This window comes from Muscardinus avellanarius (genome assembly GCF_963383645.1).
Source record: "Muscardinus avellanarius genome assembly, chromosome: 3".
Taxonomy (NCBI): Eukaryota; Metazoa; Chordata; class Mammalia; order Rodentia; family Gliridae; genus Muscardinus; species Muscardinus avellanarius.
In genome coordinates, this window is record NC_137788.1 from 130,854,946 (window position 1) to 130,868,406 (window position 13,461).

A 13,461-nucleotide genomic window follows, 5' to 3' on the forward strand; every position below is an offset into this window, starting at 1 on the left:
GTCTGGTCTCCATCTGCCCACCCCAAGTCCCTGGGGCCTCTTAATGGCCCCCCTCCCTCACATTCCAGTGGCCTTGGGGGCAGCAGCCAGACCAGAAAGTCCAGTTCCTGCCCATTATCACTGCCTGCATCTCACTGCAACCCAACACCAGCATTCCAGACAGCAGCCCTGGCTGCCCCGCCAGCCCGGTGGTCAGTGTCAGTGTCAGTGTGTCCAGGCCTGCAGACAGGTTCTCAGATTCCTCCCATTAAGCTCTGCCTCCAAAAGGCTCTGGCCTGCCGGGAAGACTGTGGATCCCTTCTGTTTTGGGTACTGGAGAACTGAACCCAAGGGTGCTCTATCTCTGAGCTCACCTCCAGCCCTTTAAAATTTTTTTTGCAACATTTTCCCAGGCTGGCCTGAACCTGGAATCTTCCTGTTTCAGCCTCCCATGTACGAGGACTTCAGGTGTGTGCCGCTGTGCGGGTCTGGACCCCTTCTTCTGGGGTCCTCTCTGAACCTCATCCCGAGTCTTTCTTGCATTCTGCAGAGGCCTCCTCCTCCAGAAACGGGACTCCCTCTGAGCAGAGATTAGAGAAGATAGGGAATGTCCAGTGGAGAAAGGCGAAGGAGGGATAGATCTGTCAAGGGAGAAGGAGAAGCTGGAGGAAGGAAGAACGTAGGTTGGGACCGAGGGATGCTGCGGACAGCCCACTAAGGGCCACATGCAGGGAAGGCAGAGGTGGGCTACGGGGCGGGGACTTTAGAACAAGACCCAGAGAAGAGATGGGAAGGGCCCTGAGGAGACTCTGGAATGTGGCCTCTGCATCCAACTGGCTCCCCTGATTGAACCAGGGGAGCTGTGTGCCGGCTCCACAACCACCCCACTCCCCCCTCAGCCCTTGCTCAGCCCCCAATACCAAGTGTCCAATCGCCCCTCCTCAGAAAGTCCAAGATCCCCCTCTCTGGCTCTCCTCTTAGAGTCAAGGACAGTAACAGAGTACTGGCAAGTCACAGAACAGGCTGAACAAAGTTGGGGGCCAGGGGATCGAGCTCAGGAATCAGGGAGAAGTAGGGGGCAGCACAGGCTCGTAGGCTAAGATGGCAGCAGGATTTGGGACACCCACCCACCCAATGAATAAGAAAAGTAGGCCTGGATTGTGGGGTGCTGTGGCCATGCTCACAGGCCTAAAATGTAAGCCACTCCCCTGGCCAGGGGCTTGCCTCTTCAAACTTCGATGAGCCAGGAAATGATCAGTCCCTTAGAAGACCTAATGAAATTATCTGTGGCCGCCCTTTGCCCTGCACAGCCTCCGTCTCCTCTGGCTCTCTAGCTGGACCACACTGCAGGGGAAAGGGATTCCCCCAGGAAGCCCTCTGAAGAGAGATGGACCCTAAACTCAAGACCCGTGCACATCCTCCAGGTGAACACCGAGTGCACAGGTACACACGGGTCTCTGCATCCCTGGTTTGAAGCAAGGCTACATCTAGAGAGACTTGGGTGCTATGGGTTGGGTACACACAGCAGGCATTTTGTGGTGGAATCACTCAGCGCAGTTGAAACAAAGGCAGTAGTGAGCTGTTTGGTTTCCATCCTGGGTGCCCTTCTGTCCTCCTGTTCTATTCTGTTTTATTAAAGAACAGCCTTCAAGCTACTGTGCAAAAGTCACACACACACACACACACACACACACACACACACACACCCCGGCCTGCAGGGCCTCTGGAGAGGAAAAGGAAAGGCAAGACAAGAAGGCCAGGAGTGAAAAAGTCCTTTCTCCCTGGGGGTGGGAGGGGATGGTGGGTTGAGGGGGGCTGGGGGCCTGTTTCATTTGCAGGCTGCAAATGCCTCTCCTATTCACCGGCCAGCATTCCCAGCCCAGGCGCCTGGCCGCTGCCAATGTGGGACAGGAACAGAGAAGATTTGCACATTGTGTTTAAGGGGCCAGCTGGCTGCCTGCGACAGTGCAGCCAAGGTGTGGGAACCAGAAGCTCCGGACTTCCACACCGGGGTCCTGCGGGTGGGGTGAGGGGCGCCCTGCGTGTAGAGGGCGGGCCTAACTCCCTCCCCAGTTAGGGCCACGGCAGGAGACTCAAGGCCAGGCGCCGAGGGGAGCACGCGGCTGAGTCTCCAATTCGCACCCCATCTGGCAAGGCAGAGAGTCTCAATTCCTGTAGAGATGAACAGGCAGCGGCAGCCACCCTGCAGTCCTGCCCCGGCACGGCGCATCCTCCTGCCTGTCCTCCCTGCTCCCGGCTTCTGCTCCTCTGAGCCAGGCTCCCAGTCATTGGTGGTGGTGGAGGGGGGTGACAGAGAAGCAGAGCTTTGCCCCCACACGGCCACATGTTCATTTAGGTTTTCCTGAGCTCCACAAGCAGGGGAGAGATACAAAAGACAGAGAAGTCCTTCAGAAGCTTCAGCTGCAGCAAGGAGACAGATGGAACAGCCAGCTGAAAACCGCCACTAGACAATGCCAGGAGCATTGCGAGGAGGAAGGGCTGGCCTGAACCCTGACCACAAGTCCTCCCTGCCTCCATGGGACAAGGCCCCGGGGGAGGGCTTGGGTGCAGGGAGAGAGGGCGAGAACAGAGTGAGAGAAGGCCTGGCGGGCGTGTCCTGAGGACCCCTCCCCGCCTTCGAACAGAGAGAGGCCTCGACCCTCCCAGCGAGTGACTCTCCCCGCCACACAGGGCTCCTGCTGTTCAGAAGGGACCTCCCCACGTCCCTCAGGGGTGTCAAGGGGTCGGTTTGTGGGGTGCTGCCTGGAAGGTGAAAGGCTCTGACCCCTTGCTGTTTGCACCTGCACCCCCAAGGGGAAGCCTTGGGCCACAGCTGCAGCACCCACGAGTGGTGCTGAGAGTATGGGGGCGGAGGGAGGCGGCTTCCTGGGGCTCCCTGGGCCTGAGAAGCCAGCCGCAGGGATGAGGGGCCAGGTTGGAGGCCCACAGCGTCTTTAAAGAGGGCGGGCGGGGCCAGTCTCAAGGAGTGGGGCCACTGGAGACTCAGCCCTGCTCCCCTTCTGCACCGGTCTCAGGTCCCTTCTCGGTGTCAGGAACCTCGGGAGAAGCAGAGTGTGACGCACTGTCATCCAGTGCGGGGTCACCCGAACCGAACTGAGCCCAACGAGCCAGGGGGCTCTTTTTTCTTTCTTTCTTTCTTATTTTATTTTAAGTACTGGGGAGTCAAATCCAGAGCCCTGGGAATACTAGGCAAGCGCACTACCACTGAGTTAGTTACATTCTCAGCCCTTTTTGTTATTTATTTTGGGACAGGGTCTTGCTAAATTCCCCAGGCTCACCTGAAACTTGGGACCCTCCTACCTTAGCCTCCTAAGTAGCTGAGATTACAGGCGTGTGCCATCAATGCCAGCTTACCTGGCTGTTGGTTGGTTGGTTGGTTGGTTGGTACCGGAAATCGAACCCAGGAGCATTCAATTTCTGAGCTATACCCCCAGCCCTATATTATTCCATTTTTATTTTGAAATAGAGCCTCATAAGTTCCTGAGGCTGTTCTTGAGCCTGTCTCAGCCTCCCAAGTACTAAAACTACAAATATGTATCACTGCACCTGGCCTTACCTGGGGTTCTTGACAACATTTGATTTCCAGTGTGTCTAGGCCAGAGTCTGGATTTCCATGTCTAACAAGAGCCAGGTGATGCCGCTGCTGGCCCACAGACGCACCCGCGCAGCCAGCCATAGGAGCGCCCACGCCCACGGCTCAACCTCTGGCTGGGAGCCTGGGGGCAGCAGGGTGGATTCCGTGGACAAGGGCTTCAGGGCCAGACCTGGGTGGGTCTGAACCCCAGCTCCGCACTCACTGATCAAGCGACCTCAGCACAAGCTGCTTAACCCTTTGAGCCTCTCTGTACCTTTCTGTGTCTGAAAACAATCGGCATAATCCGCTCAGTCTACCAGGGCTTGGGAAGATCAAGGAACGAGAAGCACCTGGTTGGAGCTGGAGCTCAGAGGTAGAATGCCCCTGGGTTCAATCCCCAGTACCAAAAATGGAACAATTGGAGATCAGTGCATCAAAAAATAAAAATAAAATGGGGGGTGCAACATCCCAAGGGGTTTGTTGTGAGGGTTACCTATTGGACACTGTGCACAAAGAGGTTTTTGTTTTGTTTTTTTCGGTACTGGGGATGGAACCCAGGGGCATTCTATGTCCAAGCTACACCCCCAGTCCTACTTTTTATTTATTTATTTTTGTGGTACTGGGCGTAGAACCCAGGAGCTTTCTACCTCCGGGCTATACTCCCAGACCTATTTTTTAAATATTTTCTTTGGAAACAGGGTCTCGCTAAGTTGCTGAGAGCCTCACTAAATAGCTGAGGCTGGCTTCGAACCTGTGTGATCCTCCTGTCTCATCCTCCCAAGCGCGGGGATTACAAGCGTGCGCCACCACGCCTGGCTTATTCTTTATTTTGAAATAGGGTCTCACTGAGTTGCAGAGGGCCTCACTAAGTAGCTGAGGCTGGCTGCGAACCGCGATCCTCCTGTCTCAGCCTCCCAAATGCTGGGATTTCAAGCGTGCGCCACCATGCCCGGCTCTGACTGTTCTAACTAGTCTGAGGAGGTAACAGGCATGAAAAGCATTAAGGTCCAAGCTCCTCAGGTTGCTGTGGTGGCCAGGACATCCCCTGGAGAGCCGCTGCTAGAGAGAGGAGTGAGGTGTGGTAAGGGGAGAAAGGCCAGGCCAGGTCCCTGTGTCTCCTACAGGGAAGGCGCCCAGCTCCTAGCTCCTACTTCAAAAGACGGTCATTTCAAGTCCCAGGGAAGCCAGGTGAAGCAGCTACTTGGGACCCCCTTCCACTGACCCGCGCTGGCTCTGTGGCACTGTCCATGTGAGGTCAGAATGGGCAGGAGCAGCTGAGGACAGCAGCTTGGTGGGCAGGCTTGGCGTACTCGGGTATTTGTGCAAGCCATGTGTCTTGGAGACTGGAGCTTGTGTTCGTGGTACAGTGAGACCACCAGTGATTCACATGGAGAGGGTGGGGTCGAACTGCCTCCCATTAGGGCCAAAGAGCCCGGCAACGCTGAGGGCCAAGGCAGGAGACCCAAGGCCCAGCCCCAAGGGTACCACACAGTTGAGTCTCTGCTTCACACCCTATCTGGCGAGGCAGAGAATCTCAGCTCCTCTAGAGATGAACACACAGCAGCAGCCACCCCATGGTCCTGGTGCACAGGGCACCCTCCACCAGTCCTGGGGGTAAAACAGCCCCCAGGTGATTGGCAGGCTCAGTTCAGTTTGGGTAACCCTGCCCTGGATCACAGAATGCTCAGTCCAGTTCCCCAAGGGACCTGAGAGCAAGAAGTGAGGGGCTGAGGCTTCTGCCTGAGGACAGAAGGGGATCTGGGGTAGGGCCCAATTATCATGAAGACAGAAGGCAACCTGGGGTAGGGCCAGTTATCCCCACTCCTTGAGGCTGGCCTGACCCTCTTAGAACTCATCTAAGCACAGGGACCCCAACAAGTGGGAGTCAGGGCATGAGTGTCCACCAGGCTGGCCCCTTCAGAGGGATGGCAGAGGGCCCCCTAGGCCTGCCCAGCATCAGCCCATCTCGAAGGCATGGCAGAGCCCCAGGCCCTCCCAAAGAGGTTCAAACAGAACCCGCAGCACTCTGGCTCCAACAATTCCACTGCCCAATAGATTTCCTGGACTAGGCCCTAAATGGGTCCCAGTCCTTGAGAGGGAATGCTGGGGCTGGGAGCCGAACCAGGCAGTTTGCTTTTGCTGAAGATTAACTTTCAGGGGCAGCCAAGATCAGACTTAAGGGCTTTGTCAGTGAAACTGCCTTTAAATGAAAAAGAAGTACTGGCTTTGACCACCGAGTCCTCCTGTGCATGGGGCAAAGTGCAGGAGGTGCGGTCCCTGTGGCCCTCCTACCAGGTAGGAGCGTACGCACAGGTCACAGACGAGGAAACGGGCTAAGGGAGTGTGACCTTGTCCAAGTCTCATGGCTAGGCTCGATTTTCAGCCCCCAAACCATTAGCATGTGGAACTGCAAGGTGGAGAACCCAGAAGTCCTGGGAACACGAGTGGCCTTCGGACCCTGAGCCGCTGCATCCTAAAAAGGAAATCCTCGAATCTAAAGCTAGCACAGCCTCGCCAGCGCCCGCGCTCCTGGGAGAGAAAGGGGCGCATCCCATCTGAAGGCCTCTGGCCCAGGGTCCAGCTGCCCCAGCAGCCCCACCCACACAGCCTGCGTCTGTGAGTGTGCCCTTCCTCATCTGCCCCATGGAGCAGGCAGGAGAAACAAGGGGCTCCGAGCCTCCTCACACCTTTTCAAAAGCCACCCTCCCACGTCACACAACATCTGCAGTGCCAGCGGGCAGCGGGGCAGGGGGTGATTGCCCAAGGGGGAACCCAGGCCCGTAAGCAGCTTTGGAGCACATCAGGCCAGGGAGAGAGAAAAAGGCGTGGCCACGAAACTGTTGGCCATCCAAGGGTTTCCTCCTGGAGCCACAGCCTTACAGAGGACAGAGAGGCGGGGCTTAGAGGTGAGCCCCTCAGCTGTCTCCAGGACCCCAAGGGGCTAGCCCAGGCCAGCCTCGCCCACAGCTCAGTTCTTTCCACTGTTAAGAGTTCAAGAAAAACAAGTATCTCAAAGATACTGCCATTTATAGAAAATCACACTTACAGGCTGGGCCACAGCTCAGTGGTAGAGCACGTGCCTGGCATGCACAGGCCTGGGTTGGATCCCTGGCACCGGGGGGGGGGGCATATTTACCATTAGTCCTCTCCCCTCTTCAAACCCCCTGGGGATTCGTCTCCCAGGACTCTCGGCTAGTGTACAAGGCTCAGCAGAGCCTCTGTCCCACAGCACGCCTGGGAGGGCTCCTCGGTCCCCACTCCAGCCCAGGAGTCTCTTCCTGCCGCCTAGCCATCTGCTTGGAGCCTGCAGCAGCCTTCTCTGCACTGCCGGGAGGGCTGGGGATGAGGGTGGCTGAGCCAGAAGTGATTCTGTCTCAAAGTCCAGGGCTGCCTCCCGGCGAGCTCCATATGGGGGCCTGGATCAGCCTTGCTTAGAACAAAGGGGCATCTTAAACCCAGCAAGAGGGCTCCTGCCTCCAACAATTCATCACTCACCAGCCGTTCAGAGCAACTGTGCAGATGCCCTCAGAGCCAGGAAGAAACTTGTCAGCACTGGGCCGGGGAGAGGCAGCGTGCCATAGCAGGGGAGTGGGAAGGGTGAGGGTCCAGCTGCCCAGACTGCAGTCCTGGCTCCTCCCGCAATGTTACTGAGCCCCTGCTCAGTTTCCCCATCTGTAAGGGGGGATGACAATGGCCTATCTTCCAAGGTGACTCAATGAGATAATTTATACCAAGCACTAAGGGTGTCCAGCATGCAAGTACTTATACTTACAAAAAGTAGTTAGCATCATTACCAACAAAAGTCAAAGTAGCATAAAGAGGCCATAAAGGGACAGCTCCCTCCCTGGAGTATGGAGATATGAGATGGGGAACTTTCTGTGTGTGTGTGTGTAGGGATGGAACCCAGGGGCATTCTACCTACAAGCTACAACCCTAAACCACCCCCTTTTTTTTTTTTTTTTTTTTTTTGCAGTACTGGGGATGGAACCCAGGGACATTCTACCTCTGAGCTACACCCCCAGCCCTATATCTTTATTCTTTCTTTCTTTATTTTTTTGCGGGTCTGGGGATGGAACCCAGGGGCATTCGACCTCCGAGCTACACCCCCTGCCCTATTTTTAATTCTTTATTTTGAAACAGGGTCTCACTGAGTTGCAAAGAGCCTCACTAAGTAGCTGAGGGTTGTTCTCAAACTGCAATCCTCCTGTCTCAGCCTCCCAAACGCTGGGATTACAGTGTGCATCACCACGCCTGCCTGGCATTTGTTGTTGTTGTTTAGAAACAGAGTCTCACTTGGTTGCTAAGAGTCTCAAAATGGTGCTAAGGCTGGCCTCAAACCTGTAATCCTCCTGTCTCAGCCTCATGTCCTGGGATTACAAATATGTACCACCGCGCTCAGCTGAAAACTGTATTTTAGTGCCAAACTCTTGACCTTTCTCAAGAGCAGGACTTCTCAACTATGACCCCTACGGGCCTGCTCAGCTTGCCACCTCCCCAAGATATACCGATAATTTGGCTTATGCAGCACACTCCCGGCGGGCACACATCAAACAATGATAAATTGCCGGGCGTGGTGGCACACGCTTGTAATCCCCGTGCTTGGGAGGCGGAGACAGGAGGATCGCGCAGGTTCGAAGCCAGCCGCACGCTGGCTTAGGAGACCCTGTTTCCAAAATGGAAATGTAAAAATAGGTCTGGGAGTGTAGCCCAGAGGTAGCAGGGCTTCCAGGAACCCCAGTACCACCAAAAAAAACACAATGATAACAATCGCAGAATTTCTGGGATGGAGCAGTTAACTCCAGTCATCATTTCTGTCACCATTAGCACCTGCAAAGCACAAGCTGAAACAGCCCATTGCCTGGCCTTCCCTCCCTAGTGGGAAAGCTCATCAGTATGAAGAGGGGGGCTATCGCTGAGATAACATTGGAATTGTGATGTGTATGGTGCTGGGACTTGAACCCAGGACCTTGTGCATTATAGGCAAGTGCTCTGCAACTAAGCTACAGCCCCAACCTCACTCCTACCGTGTGTGTGTGTGTGTGTGTGTACATACATATATATTTATTTATTTGTACTAGGATTGAACCCAGGGATGTTCTACCCAAGCTATACCACCAGACCTATTTTATTTTTTATTTTGAAACAAGGTCTTACTAAGTTACCATGGGCTGGCCTCAAATCTGCCATCCTCCTGTCACAGTCTCCCAAGCACTGGGGTTATACCATATATTGTTAAAGCAAACTGTTGATAAACTTCGGAAGTCCAGTACTTGTATTATGCTACCCAAAAGATTTAAAAATCACCATATAATTAAAATTGCATGTAAGCCAGGCATGGTGGCATGTGCCTGTAATCCTAGTACTTGGGAAGCTGAAATAGAAGAATTGCAGGTTCAAAGCCTGCCTCAGAAACTTAGCATGGCCCTCCACAACTTAGTGAGACCCTGTTTCCAAGTAAAAAAATAAAATAGGACTGGGGGAGTAGCTCAGAGGTAGACTGCCTCTGAGTTCAATCCTCAGTAACACACAAACACACACACACACACACACACACACACACAATCTCTCAATCTCTCAATATCTCTCTCTCTCTCTCTCTCTCTCTCTCTCTCCCTCCCTCCCTCCCTCCCTCTCGCATATAGCCAAAATGACCCTTCAAAAATCTCTTAAACCATTCAAAAAGTAAAGCAGTTGTTTATCTCTAAACACAAGAGTCATATCCAGTGGGCTAGGATGCTTGTAGTTTAAGGGGCATACCAAACCAAGACAAGCTGAACCAAGACTTGGTGAAGCCCCAAACCCATGCCATGAGTGTTCGGCTATGTTCTTAACAGTTCACATTTCAATCAGTTAAAAGAGCATCTGATATAATTCCACCACCCACATTATTGCCATGCACCTCTAACTGGCCCATTCTGGGACGTGAGTTTCCAGGACGCTGCATAAGATGCTCCCCAGCCCTAGGTTCACCTTGCATCGCGCAGCTGGGCTACACAAGGGCAAAGCACGGGACTTGCACTTACTTGCAGCCTGGATTCGAGCCTTCCGGCTAACCACTAGTCCAAAGCGGTTCTGCGCCACACACTCATAGTCACCCTCATCAGAAGCACTGTCCCGTTCCAGCCTGAAGTGATGGATCAGCAGGGACCCATTGGCCAGCAAGGTGGAGTGGGTATTCTCAGGCAGCTCCACCCCGTTCTTCCTCCACTTAATTCTCACAGGAGGGGTCCCCTCCACTTTGCAACCTAGCACTACAGGCTGCCCTGGGACTGCAACATCATCGCTGGGCTCCACAGCAAATGCCAGTTCAGCAGAGTGGCCAAGACCTGCACCGGGGAAGAGGAGATGGAAGGAGATGTTAGTGTGGTACGCACAGCCGGGAAGAACCCTGCGCACAGGGATTTTGAGTTCCCTGGGTCTATTACCTGATACCTATGTTTCAGTCATAGTTACAGGAATTCCTATCATACAAAACTTTAGGCATTTCAAAGTTCCATCCCATTCAATATTTTACTTAATTATCAGACCATCCCAGAAAGGTGGACTTTATTTGTATAATACACAGATGAGAAAACCAAAGGCCAGAGATGTTAAGGGACTTGCTCAGGGTTTCCCAGTGAGTGGCTGCAAATCTGAGACTCAAAAGCAAGACAGAGTTCTGCACAGTGGCTGCCATGTCTGTGGTCACTCCAAATAAGCACCGAAGCCTCATAGGTGCTGGGGCAACCTGAAATAAAACATTCAGTGTGTCCCAGCTTCCCACTTCTTGCCTGTTTAAAGGAGGGAACAGCAATGCAGCCCAAAGGAGAAGGTTTGACACGGTTAACAAACTCGAAAGCTCCCTAACTAGAGAATGTTAAAAATGTTAAGGAATTGCATTAAGGAATGTTAAATCATACTTCCTTTTGCTGGCAACACCATCAGAGGCCCGGTCCTGTGCCTGGCAGGGAGCAGGGTGTGTGCCCCCAGCACCCAAGATGGGGCTAGACTCCCCCTGCGCTGAGTGTTGGTCACGTGGCCAAAACTCAGCAGGAGAGGGTCCTAGAACCTTCACTCCCAGGCGACATCGTGGCTCTTGTAAAAGAGAAATGAGCTGGAAGAGCAGGAGGGGGAAAGACGAGAGGAGGAAGAGGCTGATCCCGAATCCTGGGAAGCCTGACAGAGTTACAAGCGCTCATATCCCAGGCATGGTGCCAAGTCGCCAACTTCTCCCGGAGGCGACTCACCAGGCCAATTACAACTGCGCGCCGGGGCGGGGGGTGAACCCACCTGGTCGCCATGGGCAGCGACCGACCGACCGACCCCTGCTCACATTTCCAGGGAACTAGCGATCCTGGAACTGGCCCCTGCGCGGCAGACCAGAGCCCTCTCCTGCCAGAGGAGACGGGGAAATGGGTACGGAAGAGGGGCGCGGGCCCGAGCCCAGGGACAGCGCGGATTCTCCTCCTTCGAGCCCCACCTTCCTCCCCACGTCCCGGTCCCAGCGGCCAGCCCGGGTACCGCGCCCGGGAACAAAGTTTCTCCGCGAGGCGAACGCGATACGCTCCTTCTGGGGAGAAAAGAGCGGACGGCCCCAAGGTGCGTCCAGGCGGACCCGGGCTGCGAGGGAAGGGGCTCGACTGCCCGCGCCCCCAGGAAGGGCGGGCACGTGGCCGGACCCCGCGGGCCGCTCTCGGGTCCGCGCCCCCCCCGCCCCCCGCCCGGCTCACCCTGGCTGGGCGCCGGCAGCAGCAGCGGCAGCAGCAGCGGCAGCAGGAGCCGGGGCCGGCGCGGGGGCGCGGGGCGCGGCGCGGCCATGGGCGCGGGCGCCGGCGGCTCACAGCGTCCCGCGGGGCCGGCGCCGGGGCCGGGGCCGAGCCCGGGCGGCGGGGGGCTGGGGCCGCATGCCCGCTAGGGGCGCGGGGGGCGCAGGGGGAGCGCGGCTCGCGCCATCTTGCACCCGCCGCGGCGATCTGTCAGCCCCGCCGGGGTGCGCGCTCCGCGCCGCCCGCCCCGCCCCGCCCCGCCCCCCGCGCCGCCCCTCCCCCTCCCCCGCCCGCGCCCCTCCCCCGCCCCGCCCCCGCCGCTCTCCCCCGAGGCCGGGGCCGGGGAACAAAAGAGCCGGCGAGCGCTCCCCGCGGCCGGACATTCCCGGCTGCGCGGCGGACGCGCCCCGCTTTGAACCCGGGCCGCCGCGGCCCAGCGCCGGACTCGAGGGGCCGGGGGCGCGGAGCCGGCCCCCGCCCCGCCGCGGGGAGCGCGCGGAGCCGGCTTGGCGCGACCGCTCTTTGGGGGCGCCCTCGTCCCCGGCGCCCAGTCTCCTGCAGGTGATGCCCTCGCCGCGGCGCCAAGTTCCTGGAGACCGGGCTCTGCGCGGGTCCCGAGCCGGCCGCCCCCAGGGCAGGGCGCTCAGCTGCAAGACCCGCCTCTGCTCGCTCAGGAGTTGGGGCACTTTTCCCGGATAGCCCGGGAGAGCAGAACCGACGAATTAAAGCTGAATTAAAGGACCCCGAGTTCTTCTGCCCCCGGCCCAGCCCACGCGGGCAGCCACTCTCACTGAGCTGCCTGGAAGGTGAAATAACCGTGTCTCTCCTGCTCAACTCGGGAGTCCTTTAAAGCCACAGGTCGGGACACACGGCCGGGTGACTGGGAAAACACGTTGAAAGTTAAAATCACCGGTAATATTGCTCTGCCGCGAAGAACCCTCATGTTTCATTCAGAGATTCTAAAAGGAGACAACATAGGTCCCATGTGAGAATGTTAGGGGCGGTAAGCATGTCTCTGAAGACGTACATTCCCGTGCTGACCCGCAGAAGTCTTGTCTTAGCCACTCATTACTGTATGCCTGGCCTGTTGCGTCCAGCATGATGGGCTAGTCCATCGCACCCACTGAGCCGCTGGGCACGGTGGTGCACACCTGTGATCTCACGCTCAGGAGTGTGAGGCAGGAGGAGCACAAGTGTAAGGTCAGCCTGGGCCATTTAGCAAGCCCCTAGCTCAAAATAAAAAGGGCTGTGCATGTGGCAGGGTGGTAGAGGATCCTTGAGTTTAATCCGCAGCACGGGGTTAGCACTGGGGGGGGGGGGGTGTTAAGCAGCTACTAAGTTCTAGAAGCTGGATATTTAAAGGCCACAGTCTGCCTTAGCTATTTGCTCCTCTGACACTGAACTGGGGTGGCAGGGTTCTAACTAAATCGTGTGTGTGTGTGTGTGTGTGTGTGTGTGTGTGTGTGTGCGCGCGCACTGGGGATTGAACCCAGGGGCTTTGGGCATGTCAGACAAGCACTCTACCACTGATCTATAGCCCCATTGCTTTTTATTTTATTTTGAGACAGAGTTTTGCTAAATTGCCCAGGATGCTCTAGCCTCAGCTTCCTGGTAGCTGAAATTACAGGCATGTGCGGCCACACCAGGCTTAAATCTCTCTTTTGACACTTAGCTCTGGAATGCTGGGAATAGAAGGGTCAATCACATATAAAGCTAACTAGGGTACAGATGATTAAAGAAACACAGGCCTCCAGAAATCAGACTGCCTCTAGATGGACATGACTACTAGTGACAGAGCCGGGCACAGTGTGGCACACACCTGTAATCTCAGTCTGAGACAGGATGGTCACAGGTTAGAGGCCAGCCTCAACAACTTAGCTGATGTTTCAAAAACAAACAAAAACAAAAAGGGGCTGGGGGCATAATTCGAGGTAGAAAGCCTCAGTAAAACATACACACCACCGGGCGTGGTGGCGCATGCTTGTAATCCCCGCGCTTGGGAGGCGGAGACAGGAGGATCACACAGGTTCGAAGCCAGCCTCGCTGGCTTAAGAGACCCTGTTTCCAAATAAAAGTATAAAATAGGTCTGGGAGTGTAGCCCGGAGGTAGAAGGGTTTCCAGGAACCCCAGTACCCGCCCCC

General features: G+C 56.0%; 1 protein-coding gene across 1 annotated transcript in view; it reads right to left on the reverse strand.

Annotated features, from left to right (window-relative positions):
- Positions 1 to 11,371, reverse strand: part of IGDCC3 (immunoglobulin superfamily DCC subclass member 3) — a gene marked incomplete at both ends in the record, with an annotated part of 36,054 nt that extends 24,683 nt beyond the window's left edge. The window contains 2 exons of the mRNA XM_080691639.1: positions 9,598 to 9,900; positions 11,284 to 11,371. Coding sequence (XP_080547765.1) covers positions 9,598 to 9,900; positions 11,284 to 11,371 — 391 coding nt within the window. The remainder of the gene's footprint in view (positions 1 to 9,597; positions 9,901 to 11,283) is intronic.
- Between the last annotated feature and the right edge of the window lie 2,090 nt (positions 11,372 to 13,461).